Raw genomic sequence first — 19,883 nt, 5'->3', positions numbered from 1 at the left:
TATCACTGTTTCTTATTTTGACCTGTAGAGGGTGCTGTTGTCACAGGTTTTTACAATGACATTGGTTGGAACATCAATTTGTTGGATTCAGTGTTTTAAAACATGCTTTTATTTAGTTGTAAAGCCTGTTACAGTCTCGCCATTTTACATGTTCTAGCAAGTGTTTTAAAATCTGGGACGATTGCAAATTTAAATGAAGTTGTCATTGTATAGCGCTGTATTGCTAATTCGTAATTAGAAGTGCTTCTCCTGTTGATGTTAAAAACAAACCTATAATAATAGACAAATAAAACTCTTTAAGAATAAAGATCATAGAGAGCATCATGTAAAAAGATCAAATAAGGACATGTGCTTGACAGTACAAAGTTAGTTCTGCATTATGGTATTAGACTTTCAAAACAACACTGTAAACACATAACTTAAATGTTTTGGGTAATTAGCGCAGGTTTGCACAGTTTTTAAAGAAAATTGTACTGAATTTTTACTACTAAAACTGCACACAAAAAAATACGCAAATCTAGTTGGTTTTTACAGTGTACGCCAAAATGTTCTTAACTTGTCGTGATAAAATCGAACTCTGAGATAATGTGCAAGGAACCATTTATTTGAATCGCCAGCAAAAACACAGACTGATAAAAGTCAATCAAAATCCTTAGAAACGGGACCCAAAACATTTTTATGTGTGTGCAGACTTGTCCTAAATGCGAATGCAAAATTGTTATTAAAAGTTCTCTAAAAGGTAAAGTGGACTTCAATACCTGTCAAACACACGTGTTTATTTCGGAATATAGCCTAGCATAAAGTGCAAAACCATGCATAAAGAAACATTAGTAAGCTGAAACTCATTTCAATATGTTTGTTTTTAACAGCCTTGGGTAGATTTATGTATAATTTAATATTTATCAGGAGGAATGATTATTTCTTCATGTCGAGTATGCCACTGCCTGGTCCTCTCCGCTTCGCACTGCAGATGTTACAATACTGCATGCCCGGGACCTGTCAGGCAGAGAGAGAGATGTAACACACAAAACTGTAAGGTACGTCACTGTATGGATGCTAAATTTGCTGCAATAGTGTTATGACACTATATAAGCAATTATTATTATTTTAACTCCAAAGCACGGCACTAGAGTAAAATGCAACAAATAGTAGGTACATGAGACTTACGGTTCCTGGGGATGGAAGACACTCCTTATGGAACATGTGTCTGCAGTGAAAGACATCCACACTGAATGCCTGGGCTGTGTCTGAAACAAGCATCACACAGTTGAACATTTATTGTTTACAAAGATTCACATTGGAGCCTCAAAAAGTGGGTGGTAGGAATACTAGTTGATAAAATGCAATGTATTTGCCATTTTTAGTGATTTTTTTCATAAATATTTGAATGGAATCTTTAGCAAATAAGTGCATCTCTCACAGTTTCATTGAGATGAATTTTATTTGCAGTATGGAAATAAAAAAATAATATCGCATGATAAATGATTTCTATCCACTTTATCAGTCATTGGCATGGCCATTAACATCCTATTTATCTTTCTTAAAGTAATTCACATATACCTGATGGTAGAACAGGAGTGTGGCAGGATTCACAGATGTTTTCCTCTATAATAACAGAGAGCAACTGAGTTTTGTGGCATAAAAACACAGAATTTAGAAAGATGAAACAAAATGTTTGGTTACCGTCCACCCGCACTCCTCTCTTCTGTGTTCTGTGCATCCTCTGCAGTAGAGACAGGGAATCCGCTACCAGGATCTTCTTACAACCCTCTCTCAGCAAAATCTATAGGGAAAGACATCAAGAACACAATTATTTAATGGAAAATGGATTTTTATAATTATTCTATCATATCATGCGGTCACAGGTCAACACACCTGTAGATTATAGTCCTGTAGGATCTTGACCAGCGAGTCCCTAAGATTGGGAATCTCCATTCCTTCTTTAATCCGGTGAATGAGCAGAATGGGATCCACATGTGTACCGATGTTATTCAGGAGGCCTGTGATAAATGCTATATTGAAAAGGCAAGAGACATATTATTTGAATAGCAGGTTACCCAAATACATTTTCGTAAATTGCGTTTTGAAGAAGAACTACTTGAATTTTCCTACGTGGTTTGTCTATAGAATAAGAGATGAGATCCTCCCAGAGTTCTCGGTCATCCTGCTCTTTGGCAAACTCGATGGCCTTGTCCACGTCTGCCAGCTCCTCCATGATCATTTGCAGGGCACGTCTGCAGTTTCCCATACGGCCTAAACACAAACAAGAATAACCATAATCATTCAGCTACTGCAATGAAAATCTTACATTTAAGATTCAGACTCGTTGTTTTCCCCTGTCCTTGTATTTATGATGAACAAACTCTTCACACAAGTTTTAGGTAAATCTATGACAGAAATGCACAGATTAATGATTCAGAACTCACTGAGCAGGAAGACGGTTTCTTCCACAAAGTGCCTTTGCTGACAGATTTCCAAAGCCTGAAGGAGACACAACACAAAGACTCAAAAACACTGAGAAAATACTGTTAAAAATAGTTAAAGTACAATAAGAATCAAAAACTTTATCTCATCATATAAAGCCAAAGAAACCTTTTCATTCAAGGAATAATGAAACTATATTGCTTTTTACGTCATGCTTGCACCACTGGACAAGTTTGCAAATTACAAGAAAATGGTGTTCAGACCTTCTCTAGTGGGCAGTGCATGCTCTCTCTGAGGAAGGGCAGCAGGTTGGGTCGATCAAACTCTGCATACAGACTAATCTGCCTCTCGTGATACTTCTGACCCTTATGGTGGTCTCGCTTAAACAGCTTGTGCAGATACTGAGAGAAAAACAGGACATGAAGAGTCTGACATTAAGACTATAAGACAAGGGAGAACAAAACACATCCGGGTGTATTGAGGCTCATGTTTAGCAGAGAGAAGACAAGTTTCCTCACCACATGTAAGAGCTCTGGTCTGTCTTTTAACTCGTCCACTACTTTGTCCATCTGATGGGAGAGAGACACGTGTTCTTTAAAGCAAGTTTGTGAAGGTTTAATCAGAAGACCAAGGCCGGTGTTGTGAACTCACCGATATTTTGTCTTCATTATCCAGCAACATGTCAACAGCTTTCTGGTAAAAAATAAATAAAAGAGGCAGATATATCCTTCAGAGAAACTATAAATCAAATTTTGAAAGCCATCTATAATAAGTTTCATCAGGAAACCTGACATCTGACATTCGATATACGTTTCTTTTAAATTATAACAGAAAAGTTCTAGTCCTCGATAAGGTCGAGACCTCTTTGTCGAAATCCATGAGCAGGACGATCTTGTCATTGATGGAGGAGAAGAGGTTGTGTTTGTGAATAAGTTGGTAAACGTCTTTGTGTCTGAGTCGCAGATAGATCTCCAGAGCGCGGTCGTAACGTTGGTCATACGTGTATCTGTGAACACACACATGAATGCATAGTCAGTCATACTTTGTGCACCATAGTTATGTTCCAAACCATTATAACACATTATGAGAAACTGAATTCATTTAAGCCATCGTGAAACTTCATTCAAAAAGCATCATCTAAAATAGCTTGAAGTGAAACAAAAAAGAGAAATTAGTTTGGACAGCAAAAGTTAGTTTGATACTACTGGATAAAGTTATTTGCCCCAGGTTACATTAGTCGAAACATTCAGCTTGAGAAGTTCACCCAAAAATGAAAATTCATGTCCCTCCAGCTCTTTGTTCTGATGAACACAAAGATATTTGGAAGAATGCTTGTGAGTTGTATCCAAACAGTTCTTGTCCACCCTTGACTACCATAGTAGGGAAAATAGCTTCACTTATTTCTTTGTTCTGGTGAACACAAAAGAAGATATTTTGAAGAATGTTGGAAAGCAATCTGGCTAATTGTTCTACAATGGTAGTCAATGGTGGCCAATAAATGTTTGGTTACAAGCGTTCATCCAAATATCTTTCTCTGTGTTCATCAGAACAAAGTCATTTATACAAATTTGTAGCAACTCAACGGTGAATAAATGATGACAGAATTTAACTTTTGGGTGAACTGTCCCTTTAAGAAGTTTAAAAGGATAGCAGGCATCACTTACAGTTCAGCCAGTGTCGTGAGGAGTGTGCGGTTACTGGGGTCTTTCTTCAGGTGTTCATTCACTGCCTGAACTATAGCCATGTTGTTATACAGTTCACCAGGCCACTCACGAATCAACGTGGCAAAACCCTGCGCATAAAACATCAATGACCTGGAATGACTTTCTTCCACCATCTTACATCCATCCACCCTCAGCACACATGGCTATGATGCGCATTGTAAAAATATTTTTGTGGAAAGATATGTACTTCATAGTCAGTCTTGAGGAACTCGTGTAGGATCATCTCATAGATTGCTGGCCGAAGTCGCAGGTCTCCTCTTGGTAAGTACCGGCTGATGGCCTGCATACAAAGAGAGAGATTTACATGTGTGTGTTTGGCAGATGCCAAATCTATACAAAATGAAAGATTTATCCAAAGTAATTTTACAAAGTGCATTTACAGATTTTGAGTAGAAAAGAAAGAAAGAAAGAAAGAAATGCATGTCAGAGTTATGTCAGCAACACTTACTTTCAACTGTCCGATGGTTTTAAATCTGTACACCTCATTCTCCCAGAGATCCATGTTCTTTCCCAACACTTTTTGACATTTTCTGTAAATGAACGGAGAAACCGAGAAACACAGAGTTTATAAGTCAATGAAAAGTTATATACTGAACAACCGATTGACATTCTATACCTGGCGGCTGCATCATAATCTCGTCTCTCCACCAGATGATTGATGTACGACATTCCAATTTTCTGTTCACAAACCCCAGAAACAGTGATTCCAGGTTAAAATCTGAGAATCCAGTTCTGAATACTTTATCAGATTCCTTAATAAAGACGTGTTTGTTCTTACCTGAACGTCATGGCGTTTGATGTTTTTAAAGCTGATCTCTGCAGCCATCAGTGCCTCCTGTAAAAAGAATCAAAGACATATTTGATTAAACTTGTGATTCCTAGATTTGAGATTGACGGTGGTAAGATCTATTTGAATATTTTGGACACGGACCTCATATTTTTTCTTCTCCAGTAGCCAGTCAATGTGATCATCCTGGTCTCTTTCTTTAGCCACTACGATGTCTTTAGGGCTGATGATGTAGAACAGAGATTCACCCTCAGAGTGTTCTGGAATCACAGCCGTGATAAAAAAAAATCACAATTTTAAACACCTGAATCAATCCGATGGATTATAAAATTGTAAATGTTATAATCTAGAGCAATATTCATCCCTCTTTCCATCCAGACAACCTTCCGGAAGTTTACTTTGGATTTAAGTTTCCTACCGAGTCTGTAGTCCCTGCATTGGTTCTCTTGGAAGTTGCGTACAGTGAGAGCATCAGATGAGATCTCCTCACAGCCCTCTGGTAACGGCTGAATGATGTCCAAACGTGGCCGTGTCCTGAACTCCTCCTCCTGTCACAGTTCCAACAAACACTTTAAAGCCAAACAAACAAGGAACATCAAATAATGATGTTTTGAATATTCAGTTGTACCATGTGATCCGAGTTTTCTTTGACGTAGTACAGAGTGACCAGCTGATCTGCTAGAGGTGCCAGTCCACTGATGAAGAACTCCGTCTCAAATGCAGAGACTGCAAGAAATCACATATCAAGTACTCAACCGCAGCAAGCTTCACCAATAAATCTATCCACCTACGAATAATGATGTAATAGTACCGATCTCAACGTAGCGACTGGGTAGATCTCTTATATCTGTTGGGTCACGCTCTTTAACAGCGCATATCTGAGACAAACAACAAACAAATCTGCAAGGTTCAATACAGTTTTAGAAGATTTAAGCTAGATTTAAGATTAGTCTATACGTTGAAATATTCTTTCTTATATTATAATGTACATGCAATGGTTTTGAGTACACACCTTGACAGAAGAGCCCCAGCCGATGATCAGTGTAGTGTTGTTTTTCCAGCACAGACTACAGGGGTACATATCCGGCCTAAGACTGGAGTTGTCCCGCAACACATTAGTGATGCGCTGTTTGGTGCTGATGTCATAGATTTTCACACCCTGTGCCAATAACAAAATAAATCCATAAATGTATTTTTTTAATAATTTGGAAAGGACCTTTTTATCCAAAAAAAGAGACCAAGCAACCAGAAAGAGCTCATAATAGATGGAGATTCCTTCAAAACTTGTCCAAAACAATGTCCAAATGTTACACTTTAAGAAGTTGGTTGATAAAATGCCAAGTGTGTCATTTTGATAATTCTAGGCCAAGGGTTAAAAACAAAAGATGTACTTAAAAAAATATATATATATATACAGTATATATAGTTATAGTGAATAATAAAATATAGTTATGATTTCTTTTGGATGCTTTTAGTCACAATTGTGTTTAATTCATTTTCTATTATTCTAGAAAGTGACAAAAATATATGAATAAATGGGAAGTTGGCAAATAAATCATACATGTGTCCTTTAGTGTAACAGCGAAACTTAACAAAAAAAAAACTTACAATGATGCTAAATCTCTTTAATGCTATTTTATTGTATACATATAAATATTATTACTTTAAAATGATCTTTATTAACAGTTTGTTTTCAAATTCTTTGCTGTCACACCACAAGACAAATGTATGGTTTATTTGTCAACAACCCATATATAAATAAATAAAGGATGAGACTCAAAGCCTTTAAGCGTAGTGCACATATAATCCCTAAGAGAATAAAAACAAACTAAAAAGCTAACAGACTTGTATGTTTATCAATGTGTTTTATAGTACAAGATTGTTTGCCCAGGCGATGAGGTTGGCTCTCCATTTCACATTGGTGACGTTTCCCTCTCCTTCATGTAGAATAGAGGTCTTCCAACGGTTCAACCAGTTCCTCTCATAAAGCAACAGCTGCAGGACACAAATAATTCCTGTAATATTAATAACCAGTTACTGATACCAAACAAACAGCAAATAAGCCTGAAACACATGTAATGACTGAATCATAACAGCAGAGGGCAGTCAAACACAGAGCAAAGACCAGTGCCTTTCAATACTGATCTAAAACCATTTTCATTATTTTCTCAACAATGAACGTAAGATTGCGATATTCTCATGTCGTTTATAAGACGTGACTGTTCGAGGTTTGAGTTGTATTTGTGTGTAAGTGTATCATTGGTCTTATTATATTCTTCGTCATGGCATATTCAGACTTCAGACTATCAAAGGTCAAACCTTTACAAGATGGAACTCATTTTCTAAAGGCAGCTCTATGAGGCATGTAAACATGAGCAACACAATGGCGCTCTGAGACAATCAAAGCCTTAAGAATAACATAACGTGTATGTGGAAAAAGAAAATATTGACTCGTGAGATGGAAAATAGGCTCTCTTGACTATTAACTTTCAATGATGCACAAAAAAGAAACCGAGCACTCGGCGGATAACCTTGAATCAAATGTGTCAAAAACGCCACACACAATCACTCGCTGTTGACCCGACCCGACTGCGGAGAAAAAAGGCCGAAATAAAAGACGGTTCAATGCCGCCTTGGTTCCACACTTTTGGCTGTGTTAACAGATTACAGCGCAGGAATAGGAGTTGACACTCCAAGAGCCGAGCAGACGGAATTGAATTGCCTTTGACAAGACGCGTCTTCAGTGGAAGCCGTATTGATTTTCATGGCAGGGCCGCATTATGGGGACCTTAAGCCAGGGAGAGAGAAGGAAGCGAGGAGAAGTGGAAATAAAATGCAGGGACTTGGTCACCGCGGCAGACAATAGATGCCATTAATTGCTTCTGATAAACACAATGACGTTACGACGCAAAGCCATTTCATGAGAATCAATTGTGAGGAGGAAAAAAACATTTTAAGCAAGTGGTCTGACACAGTGTCCACACCGGACCTGACCGGCGCATCCAGTTTGGACAAAATTATAAATGATTCACATTTTGCGAGCAAGTTCATTATTTTAAATGTAGACACGCAAATAGCGAGTGCATACGGTGCGGCGTGCACATTTTTCTAGATTTTCTAGATTGTAAAGTTGAAAAAATTCAACTATACAGTGCTGGGTGCACAACGCAAGTCACGTAAAAGAGAAATTGTGGCGGCTTGTTGCGGAGTTTAGACGCGAAACATGAATCGACCCGAACTCTGTCGCAAGTATTCGTTTCTAGCTTTTGTTGCTCTAGTAACATTTATAAACAAACCATGCAGTAACTGATGAGTGACGGATAACGCAAGTACCGTTGCTTTACTCCTATTGGTAGTCGCTGCCGAAAGTAGCTCATCATTTGCATTAAGTAGAGCAAATCACAACTTTCACAATTTTGCCGACGCAAATAATAAAAATAGAGCGAGGTAACGATAGTGCAGGGGTATGAAGGTAATGCATATTTGGCGTGCTGTCGAACCCGGAGCAATCCCCCCCAGTCGGGGCAGTTTGACTATTTATGGGAGAGCTCTCTTGAACTGATAGGATGGATGCAGTGATTGCTGATGAATGCTCAGCCGGGCTTGGTTATATGCTTCGCCTCCTCCCAAACGTTGTTAATTAAACATCATTTGTCGCATTGCTAGACATGGCCACTTCCTGTCGCCAACGGTCACTGTCGCTGGCGGTGTGAACGCACAGTAATGCGTTCTTTTTTCTTGTCACGTCGCACCGCATCAGGTGTAGACACACGGTGTGAGATTCAGATCGCTCAGCGAAATCTCGAACCGTCAACTTCACAAATACCAGTTGCACTTATTTAAATCTGAGTGTAATGCATATGCATTCAAGTTTTTCCTCAAGATCTTTCGATTCAAAAGAAGATGCAACCAAACAGATCAACTTCTTCTAAGTGCTTTCAACGTGGTCAACTACCTGGGACTTGGGTCGGTAGCATTTTGTCTTTTGAAAATTGAGCGTGTATTTGTTTAGTCCATAAGCCGAAGAGTGTTCTACATGTTGCGAACACCATGGCACTCTGTGTAATGACTGTATTTATTGCGCAAGAAGAGACATCATCTCTTTGGTGAACAACACTTTTGAGAAAATGGACCACTCTCTCTTTCCCTCGTGTTGACCCTGGTGTAAGGCCAATACGGTAAAAGCGTTTCGCGCCAAACAGCTAAAGCTCGAGTAACCGCAATACTGCACTCGACACGACAAAAACGATCCCATTCTCATCATTTAGCTTAACCCTCAGTGCCAAAATCTCAAGAGCATGAAATGATGGAGAACACAAAAGACAACAATAAAACATAGCTTTGGTCCTGAAGCATGAAGTGCTGCTTTTTTCTTCTTTTCTTTAAAAAAATGTTTTATTAGGAGAAACATTTAATTCAAATATGAGCCAGGTTCAAACATAGCCGCCGGTTTGAGCACTAAATGAAGTTAACCGCGCTAAACCACAGCTCAGATTCCCAATTTATGTTGAAGCATTATGGAAGTGACATTTTCAGATAAAACTTGAAATATGAATGTGTTTATACTTGACTAAAGCACATAGAGTACAGACATCAGAAAAATATCACTCTATGCACAAGTTTTCCATTTTAAAAAGAGAAAAATGTATATGTTATGGACGTGACAAAAAGGATGCATGTTTCTGAGAGACAACATAGTTTGTAGGATGAGACCCGCCCTCTCATATGATTGTAAAGCGCTTTGGGTGTAAAGCAATACACAATAAAGCACTTTATAAATGCCTCATTCATTCATAAAAAAGTTTGGTAAAAGCTTGATTTTTTCCATTGTAACGTTGACATTTGGATGGAATTGCCCACCTACCTTATTTCCCCCCGTCACAAACTGTTTATTGTTGGACTTGCTGAACTGAGGGTGCAGCGCCACGACCTGAGATTAAAACAGGAGATGCTTTAGATATCTGAGGTAACACCAATATCCACTACAGCATTTCTAAAGCCCTCGAGTGAGTTTAACTGCAATAGAGTGTGAAAACCTGCACAACACGTTCCTTTCAACACAGGAAAGTTAAAGAATTGATCCTCGCAGTCTAATACACAAAAGTATTGATATAAGCAGATGACAGCAGTAGCTCTTTTAAAATGCGTGCGATAGGTGACATCTCTCATGCTCGACAAAAAGGCGGCTCATGCATGATATGAAATGCCCCAGAGAAATCAATTAAGACTAGCAACACGCTGAAATTACATTGTTTTTGAGAATTATCAATGCCTGTACTGACAGGAAATCGAAATGGGAGGCGATTTCCCATCAGGCGTGAAAAAACATGGCAGCATTAACCGCAATAAGTTACCTTGATGGGACAGTCGAAGGTTTCGTGGAAGCCCTCCCTGGTGTACAAGCCGAACACTTGCACCTGCGAAAACAAAAGAATGAGAAAGTTGAGAAATGTATTTAAAGGGAAATCATAGCGGTCTGGAGATGCATTTTGTGATGGTGGATGACTAAGGCAAAGCATTATAAAAGCATCGGGCTATCCGGTGGGTGAGTTAAGTCTCCCAATTAGTGGAAAGGTCAACTTTTCCTGCCCTCGTGAGCCTTTATGCTAGAAGACTTCATCTTTAGCTGTGCGTCAGTTCCCGACGGCTACAAACAAGCTGTAGCACAACATATCAAATACACCTGTCTGAATGAAACAAAGGGAATCTCAATGAGTGAGAGGCTTTAAAACTAGCAAAACTTCCGAAAGGCAAAGCAAGATCTTGTATTAAAGAAGAGGATAGAGATGGAAACTGTTCCCTTCGATTTTTCTTTCAAAACATGGAATACTCGGCTTGTCTGATACTTTTCAAAGTGTGGTCCACCGGTTGAGGCGTGTAATGTTTTTCTCAACATCTTAAACTTGTTAAACCCAATATTGAATAAAATCATGTTGTGAACACCCCAGAGGCATTTTTTTCCTAAAAAACGTGTCCTATTTTGCGTAAAATCAGCTGCACGGTGCCCAGTAAGTGGAGCAGGGATTTACCGCGCGTGGGAGCGAACAATGGCCCTCACATTGATTTGAATTGGTGTAGGTTCCGGGGGCGAGACAAGATCTGGCTTTAGCTGTAGGACCAGGGGGAGCCACAGCCTATCGCGGAACAGATCGCCATGAGAAAGCCACACGAGGTGCTGATGATTAGCCTCGGTGGACTGATAACAGCCAGCTTGTGATCAATGAGCAGATACTGTAGATCGAAAAGAGCGATAGGAATCACATAAGCGGTAGAAAGGGGTTCTTTTCTAAACACGTTTTAAAAGGAACACAAATGCATTGATGCGGTTTACGAAAGTGTCGGAGTGGACGGTATTGTATAGGAAGATGCTAACTCTAGTCAACAACTGCATAGACTCAAACTTTATAGCTTTTGAATTATTTTCGATCCAACAGGCCATGGCATTTGAAGTGAGTGTGCAATTCTCACCTTTCCGTCTTCAGAGCAGATGCCAACATGCTCACCACTCTCATCCAAACTAATCTGGTTTATCTTCACTGGACTCTATGAGAAGGGCACCGACAAAATAAGGAGAGAGTACCATAACTTTGAAAGCACTATAGTGTAAAAATGATCATGTCATGTTATATAATCCAACATAAAAATAGATAATGTTACCATTTAAAAATGGGGTGTAACAATAAACATATTCCAGGATGATATGATACAATGTACAATACTGGGTTCACTATTATGATTAAAACAGATTTAGAAGAAAATATAAAAGGAAACAAAAATGTAAATATGAGATTTATTCCCAAAACATTAACAAAATACAAATGTTATTGAAATTGTTGAACACAAATTAAAATAAAGAAAGCTAAAACCTAACTTAAAGCAGTAAAAGCCTTAAAATATACGGTTTATATTATTTTTGTTGCTGCAAGTGACATGTTAGCAGGCTAGCAGATCAACCAATAGGATTAAATAGATATCATATCATTCAACAATTGCCATAGCTATGCGATATGTTGTTGTTACACCCCTAAAACACACCCAAAAACATATATTGTATATGTTACCACAGGTCATGTTAAAAGCTCAACCAATACGGTTCAACAGATATCTTAAAACAAATCGCCTTGGCTCCAAGATAAATGTTTTCTAAGATCTAAGAAATGTAATATATTGTTCTACACCTAAAAAGTAATAATTTCATCATGGCTTCCACCAGAAAACATTGTTTACCAACTTACAGATTTACATAATTATCTTGTGTTATAAATCATTATTATAAACTTCTTGTTGTGAATTGGCGTAAGGAGGCCGTTTTTAACACGGATGCCCCATAACTAATTTGTATTTTGAACCCGAAAAAGTAACAACTTGCAGCTTTAAATACAGATTATATAACAATGCATAACAACTACCGTGACAGGATTTCAGACGTACAATTTCAAACTTCTGTGTAACATTTCCTTGGATGTCCAGCAGGTAAACCTTCCCAAAGTGTGTCCCGAGAGCCAGGAACTGCAAGCAACAAGGAACAAAAACATGTGAGCCATACAAGTCAAAACCACGGGACATCTGGCACTTATACAGACTTAAAAGCTGTGGTGAAGGTATTAAAAATGAGTTTTACCAGGCATGGCTGTGAAGCCTCAGTGTTTGTGCGAGTATGCCAGTGTGTGTTTGTGTGTGTGGTTTCGGCCGGTCCCCTCGAGGGCAAAAAGTGTGAAATTGCTCGAGGACAGAAAAGCCTATTTATCAGGGCGCCCCAGTGTGAAATGGCGTTTTTTCCTCGACAAAACGCTTCAACATAATATATGCACCACAGGTCACACTTCTCTACTCTACACACCAGTGAAACACTTCGCCTGTCACACTAATGCAATTACATTTTAGGGTTTAACGTAGGAAAACATTTGCCATTATCTCGTGAATTTGCAATATTACTGCTAGGAAATTCAACATTAATCTTATCAATAAAATAAAGTAAATTAAAACTCCAAAACTAGAGCAAGTTTTCTCATTTTCTAGGTTTCTTGTTTTACTGTTTTAGATTTTGTTATATAAATTATATTATACATTTTTATTACGAAGCAACGCACACATACCACTTTTTTATTATAAGTCTTTGGAGGCTGCTCATACTGTATTACTGTATTCTCATTGATCTACTGAAGTATGGAAAAAAATAGTACTAAGATATTTTAAGTCAAATAAGAAAACGTGTTTTCCATAAAAAATGGATAGGCTTGTAAAAAGTGAGAGGACGAATAAAATAATTATGGTTAGTGATGTCATCGAAAGGTGCTGTTTCAGAGGGAAGGCAAGTTATTTATTTGTACAAAATTCTTAGGAAGTACAAAGAAAATATATTTATTTTGTCTTAAAAATAAAGCTTAAATAACTACATTGTATATACATATGAAGAGATTGGTTCCAAAATGAGATAACTCAGTTTAAAAAAAAATCGTGTTTTATTTATAACGTTAACATTGTTTTTATTGTGTTAGTTAGCTGTATTTTATTTTGGCTCAAATCAAAACAAACCAAATGCAGTTTAACAATAAAAAAAACATGTTTTGAGTCATCTCATTTTGGAACCAAACTCTTCATATATACATAGATTACTGTATACTTAATTTATAAAGTCTTTATAAGATCAGAATCACTTTTTATCTCATTTAAATATGGAGATGTTTAAAGACACACCAGCAGATTGGACCCTATTTTGATACAGCATCCAGTTTTACACCTTAAAACTGAATGAGCCCATCTTCAGAATTGCGGTTACCCCGTGTTCAAACACACACACACACACACACACACACACACACACACACACACACACCTGTTTATATGTGTACAGAGCTCACCCTGTCGCGGCACATCGCACTGCCCCATGGTTCACTGCAGTCTATAATGAAATGCTTATATTTACAGGCACAGTCGAGCATGTCCAACAGAACCTACGCAATCTCCTCAAATAAAATCAGCCCAAAATAAATAAATAAAAGAGGTGGACTCACCAGCCTCAGTGGCTCTTAAAGGGATTTATCAAAATGAAATTACTGAAATGAAATTTGGATCCCTGGCACTTAAAATATGAGGCAACATTAGGGGTGCGAGCGTAAACGTACGCGTCTAGGTGGCGGAATGCAGACGCAGCAGTGCATTAAAAAGACAGAAAGAAGGAGATAGACATATCTGTGCATGGGTAAAAAAAAAGGGAATAAAATGAGGACTCTCATTGGAAATTCAGCTTTTGAACGTCTTTTTCTGTTGCAAGCTTGCCTTTGTTGAAGAAGCGGAAGGGGAGGAGGAAGTCCCGAGGGAAAAAGCAGGAAAAGTGGGGGGGGGGGGATAAAAATCAATAGCGGTTAATAAAACATCAGGTGAGGAGACATAACTAGGTATGACTACTCCTCCACAGCATCCGTGCATGAGTGAACCAGCTGCCATGACGATTAACCAGCCCATGTAGAATGTTCCACCAACAAAAATATCAAGAAGGGGAAAAACTGAAAGAGCACAGGAGAAAAATACTAGAAATCTAAAAGAGGAGGAAATGAAAAGGAAATCAGCGAAGGGTTGTTTGCCCGTGAGTGTTTGTGCCAGCACCTTACTGAGACAATGTGTTGAATGATCAGAGACTGGTCAAAATGTTGTTTTCATAAGTGTGATAGTGTGCAGATTAAACATTTATTTGTAAATAAATTCTGTTTAAAATCCTCAAAGAGGAAATGAAGGATTTACATGGTGAATAATAGAAAAAAATGGAATAAACAAATTAGAAAAAATAAATTAAATTGTAATTGCTAGTATTTTTTTATTTAAAATTCGGAATTCAGATTACTTTAAACAAAATGTTTGAATATCACATTTCAAATAACAGTTGCAATTCCAAAACTGGATAAAATCAATTTATTACAGATTATTTATCGATTTCCAAAGTAACATTTAATGAAACAAAATGTACATTCCTGTATTGCCTCGTGTATTGCACTTGATTAGTGAATAAATTAATGCAAATGAACGTTTAAGCACCTTGTCATGCACTGTCATGCAGCTCGCTGCATCCTTCTGTAGGATCTCTGTCACGCCATTGGTCAGGCGCTCGTACTTCAGTTTAGGCTCCTCCTCGGTGTCCTCCTCCTGATAAAACACATAAACAAACCCCATCAGCTCTGAATCTTCAAATCAACTTTATTTAAAGCAACATGAGAGTTAAATTCACATGACTATTCACATCATATCAAGCAATCGAATGTAATTGTCCAACAATTATTCTAACCAGCATTCCCCTGTCTGTTCATGAGACATCTCAAAAGAGTAATGCAATACAGTCATGGGTTAACATTTAAAAAATCGATTCTGATGCAAATTTGACTGTATATTTACTATTAATAGGAGGTCAGTGTTCACGAAACCTGGTGCTGTAAGACCACAAGCAGACTTGAGGAAATGTCCAGTCACCGCCGACTGCCCTTGTCCATTTTCTTTTCAGGCAAGATGTGAAATTTGTAATGCCTGAGCATTTGTCATGGTCTACAAAGCCATTAAAGACAAGAATGGAGAGAAATAGAGAAGGGGGGGGGGGAGTTCTTGCCAAACTTTGTACGGTGGGGAGGGGCGGATAATATCTCTCTTGTTTCATATCCCATAATTTCTTCCTCTTGTTAGTGTTTGCCATCGCCACGGCGATGTGGTGGATGAGTGTTGTGCCTCATTCCCTGCCGCTCCTAATTGGTGCCCTGGGGAGCAAGGGATGAAGGGAAGTCTGTCTTTAATTGCCCCTTTTCTGGAGTGGTGTGACCGTCCACACACTCTTTTTCTGCTCATCCTTCATTCTCTCCTCTTGTCTCTCTAGTTAGAAACTTTGCCGGGCCGCTTGGCCCGCAACGCTACTCTGAAGCATTGGGTCTCAGAATCACAGATTAACGTCAAACGCTGCCAGCATCTTTCCTCATTTCACTGCATGACATCACATTTAGACGCTGTGGCAAGTTTACTGTATTTCCAGTTTTGAGAGCTGTTTACTTCTTTTCAGAGGTTGGACGGATTTACGAAGTTAAGGTATTCTGAACAAAGGGTATAATGCTGAATGCTTTTTTGTCTTTATTAACTTAAACTCGCTCCAGTCGTGTATGCATTATGGGAAGCATTAATATATAACTAAAGTTAATAGAAAGAGACATTTAGAAAGAGTATTTTGCTTAACTTCGTCATTTTATGACCCACAGAAGAACGTCATTATGCAGTGAGTAAACGATGACAGCATTTGGGTTTTTGAGTAAATTCCTTTAAATGTACCACCAACTGAAGTCAGAGAAAGGCAAAATGAAGAAAACTGATATCAGATTTCTACACAGCCTCCACTACCGCCATGATAACATCAGGAAGTGTTAAAGTGGGGATGGGGAGCAGAGAGAGAAACAGAGAGAAAAGAGAGCGAGATGAAAGGAACTTTGGAATTGAACAGCTTGTCTAGAATAGAGGGTATCCATTGACGTCACTTCCCATGTGCGGACACACTCCCCTGGGTGACTAAACACCCAGCAAAATGGAGAATAGGAGAAACAAGGAAACCGTGACTAAAACATGCAATTATTTGCTGAAATTACAAGCAGCTGGGCTCTACAGTGATCCTTACGATTTACATCAGGTGTTCCTGGACACTGAAATGTTGCGTGGATCTGCGTTTCCTGATATTGTAAGCCGTCATTTTGCCGAGTGTTTTGCCATCCAGGCGGTGCGCTCCGGCTTGCTCACGTGGTAAAGTGACGACACGTCCATACCCTCTATTGTTTAGTTTGTCTTAACATTCTACTCTCTATATTACTTGAAGACGCATGAAATAAAAAATGATAATCGTAATTGTTTTACACAGTGGTGAAGTGTTTATCGTAATTATTTTATCCTTGGAATTAATTTTTTTTGTTATTCATTTGAGATAACGGATGCTCCGGCCAAGCCGTCTAATTTACTTGAAGATTATGAGGGTACATGCATTTTAAAAAGCTTTTTACTATAAACGCTGCAATATTTCATGAATTTTTTATTTTTTTATTTCACTGTGACTTTAAAGACAAAGCTAAGCACTTTTTTATTAAACCTGCAATCGGACAATGCCAGTTTGTGGATGTGACATAAAAACGCTATTTGTGACCAATATCTATTTAGCCATTTGTTTATATTTTACTGAATGCTTGCTTGTTGATAGAGTTTAAACATCAGAAATATTTTTGTCAAGTTTTCTATTTTAAAAAGGGAATCAAACGTGCATTTATAATGCACAAACCTAAAGCAATTATACCCAACAAATGGAGATGGGATCCCTCTTCTCAGAACATAAAACATTTTTTTATTAAAATTTCCATGTGCCCATTAATGAGGAATATGTACCGTTATGGATGTGAAAATACTGAAAATGGCACTTACCTGACTATGAAAAATCATGCACTAAAAATAAAACGAATGCTTTAAAAACTTGAAAAGAGACCTCACATGGGTATTTGAACCACCAAAGGTTGAGATCTGTGCTGTGAGTATAGTGAAAACCTTTGGTAAAAACTTGGTTGACATTTTCAAAGAATTGTGTGACCCTGTGACCAAAAAGTCCTATATATGCCAGTATATGGTTTAACAACATGATATCAATTATATATTTTATGGTTAAACAACACGATACCAATTTTTATATTAATTTATATGGTTTTATTTGACTTTTACATGTCAGATTCACTACACAGTTTAGAAATAATGAATATGGGTGATTGGCTTTATGGTTGTACAATAGTGTTTAAACTGGAAAAGTGTCAGTAAATAGAGTCACAGAGCTATTCAGACACAGTGTAATGGCCCTCCACTGGACTTCTCACTTAAACTGGACTCCAAACCTGCCCATAATTACGCCTCTAATGTCAATTTACAATAACATGAGGAAATGTGCTGTTAACAGAAGATAATACACAATAACCTTTTTCCTACATGCAGTGGCATACATTTAAACCATATGAAAACATGAAGGTATGTCACTGCATTAGAAATCAAAATAAAATCATCCAAATTCAACATAACCCGATGATGTCTGGTCCACAATTATCTTAAAGAAACGTACTAAGGGTATGATCCATGATCAAGCCTGAGGCCATTATACAGTAGCAGTTTCCAAATACTTATATTAAACTAGTAACTCATATCGTACTATTGCTTTTGTATGACATATCGCTTATTGCTCCCTGAATTCTTTGTAAGTCGCTTTGGATAAATGCGTCTGCCAAATGACTAAATGTAAATATTCTCCATATGAAGATCATTAAAATAAACGAATGACACTTTTTAACGTTGGTAACAATGCAAAAGAAAGGTGTGTTAAGACTAGTCAAATCAGATATTGTAATATTTATAGGGTTTTAACTACTAAATAAAACAGATGCCTATTCAGATATATGTAGTAATGTTATTGTTTGTAATAATGCAATGCATGTGACTTGACACATTACCTCTGAGTCATCTGTTGACTCTTCACTTGGTTTCCTTCCCTGGAAAACACATAAAAGACATGTTAAGAAGCATCTGCAATACTACAAATTTGTCGCAAAAATCAACATTAGTTTAAATAAAGGTTGTTTTTCTCAAATACACGTGAAAGCAAAGGGAAACGCTATATGCATCAAACAATATAGCAAGTAACTATACGTTGTCTATAATAAAGGACACGAGATTATCATTAAACTAACGTTAGCAGTCATCATAACATTTGCAGTGATATTAGTAGAAACCTGGTCAGCTTCTTTGTCACGCGTCTTAGCAATATACGACATTATATGTCTGTTTATAGCGCAATCTCGAATAGCCTAAATGCAGTAAAAGCAAAGCATGTACAAACAACACATGTATAACACAGCTGCTCTGTAGCCTGTCATTGGACAACAGAAGCGTTCAAAAGCCTACCTGGTCCTCCACTTCCGACATGATATAAGCTTCGTTTGGGCAGAAATTACGTCGATTCCGTTTCAGTCTTCTAACCTAATGCATCATTTGTCATTAAGTCATTAGTAATGATTATTTTATTTATACTCCTAAACGTTATTTTGCTAAATCAAATGCTTAGTGAAGCAGCGCTGCTAACTTATTCATTTCTCATCACGGGCGCCTCAATACAATCACATGACAAAAACAGGAAGTGTCGGCGGTGCATGATGGGATATGTAGTTTAAAAGCATGCTCGTTTGGACATTTTCTCCAAGGTTATGCAAATCAATTTGACTTTGATTTAGTTTTTATTATTGCGAAGCAGGTTTTCTCCGACCTTCTTGGACTAAATTAAACGAGTCGTGATGAAACATTTGCAGATAAAACACTAAATGCCATCACATTATTCAGCTGACCCCTAAGAGTTTGGTTCGCCCCCGTATTTTTTGCTCAATCGAATTCATCAGTCACAAATAAGACATATGCTGAAATATAATTTGACATTGGATTCTGCAATAGACCACCATAGGACAGGATCATTTGAGACAGGCTGTCAATGTGTCTCATATATTTATGCTAATATTGTCTGGCAGGGTAAGCTTTGCTCTTGCCATATTTTTAGAGGCAATGAATTAAAATACCGGACGAAGCATTATGCGAATTACCAAATACATATCAATCAACATAATCTACTGAATAGCATTTAATGCTTGTATAATAAATGTAGATCAATACCAACACTGCATATCGTAAATTCTGTGAAAAGTGTCTGAACTGAAGCTAAAAGTATCTTTAGTCTGCATACAGATATATATCTTCATTATTGACACACTTTTATAAGTGCAATTTTTCTGTCATGCCTTCCATAGTAAAAGCTTTTTAAACATATGAGGGTCAATGCATCTTTGCCACAAAGGTTAGGCTAACTTTCTAATAATTTATGAGAAATGACTCTGTGAGCCTCTGTTTATTGCCTTATTGGCTTT

At 37.7% G+C, this 19,883-nt stretch overlaps 1 protein-coding gene across 2 annotated transcripts; it reads right to left on the bottom strand.

Annotated features, from left to right (window-relative positions):
• Position 1: 1 nt before the first annotated feature.
• Positions 2-19,116, bottom strand: vps41 (VPS41 subunit of HOPS complex). Of its 2 annotated transcripts, none has more exons than XM_079488281.1 (29): positions 18,705-18,874; positions 18,426-18,464; positions 14,968-15,075; positions 12,367-12,444; positions 11,404-11,478; positions 10,290-10,352; positions 9,800-9,865; positions 6,811-6,930; positions 5,948-6,094; positions 5,747-5,813; positions 5,564-5,661; positions 5,354-5,483; positions 5,080-5,195; positions 4,927-4,983; positions 4,765-4,826; positions 4,597-4,678; positions 4,336-4,428; positions 4,089-4,216; positions 3,286-3,430; positions 3,076-3,117; positions 2,943-2,993; positions 2,688-2,825; positions 2,427-2,481; positions 2,113-2,253; positions 1,876-2,012; positions 1,684-1,783; positions 1,561-1,605; positions 1,168-1,247; positions 2-996 (listed from the first exon to the last, which is right to left on the bottom strand). In XM_079488281.1, exons 1-29 carry the CDS (start codon positions 18,744-18,746, stop codon positions 916-918), a joined length of 2,586 nt encoding a protein of 861 aa, XP_079344407.1. In that variant the 5' UTR covers positions 18,747-18,874; the 3' UTR covers positions 2-915. The 2 variants fall into 2 exon arrangements, with proteins under 2 accessions (XP_079344407.1, XP_079344408.1); XM_079488282.1 differs by lacking the exon at positions 18,705-18,874 and adding an exon at positions 18,877-19,116 and having other exon boundaries at positions 84-996.
• Positions 19,117-19,883: the final 767 nt, after the last annotated feature.

Source organism: Barbatula barbatula (genome assembly GCF_947034865.1).
Source record: "Barbatula barbatula genome assembly, chromosome: 23".
Classification (NCBI taxonomy): Eukaryota; Metazoa; Chordata; class Actinopteri; order Cypriniformes; family Nemacheilidae; genus Barbatula; species Barbatula barbatula.
Note: the sequence above shows the minus strand (reverse complement) of the source record. Positions and strands in the feature narration are given on the sequence as shown.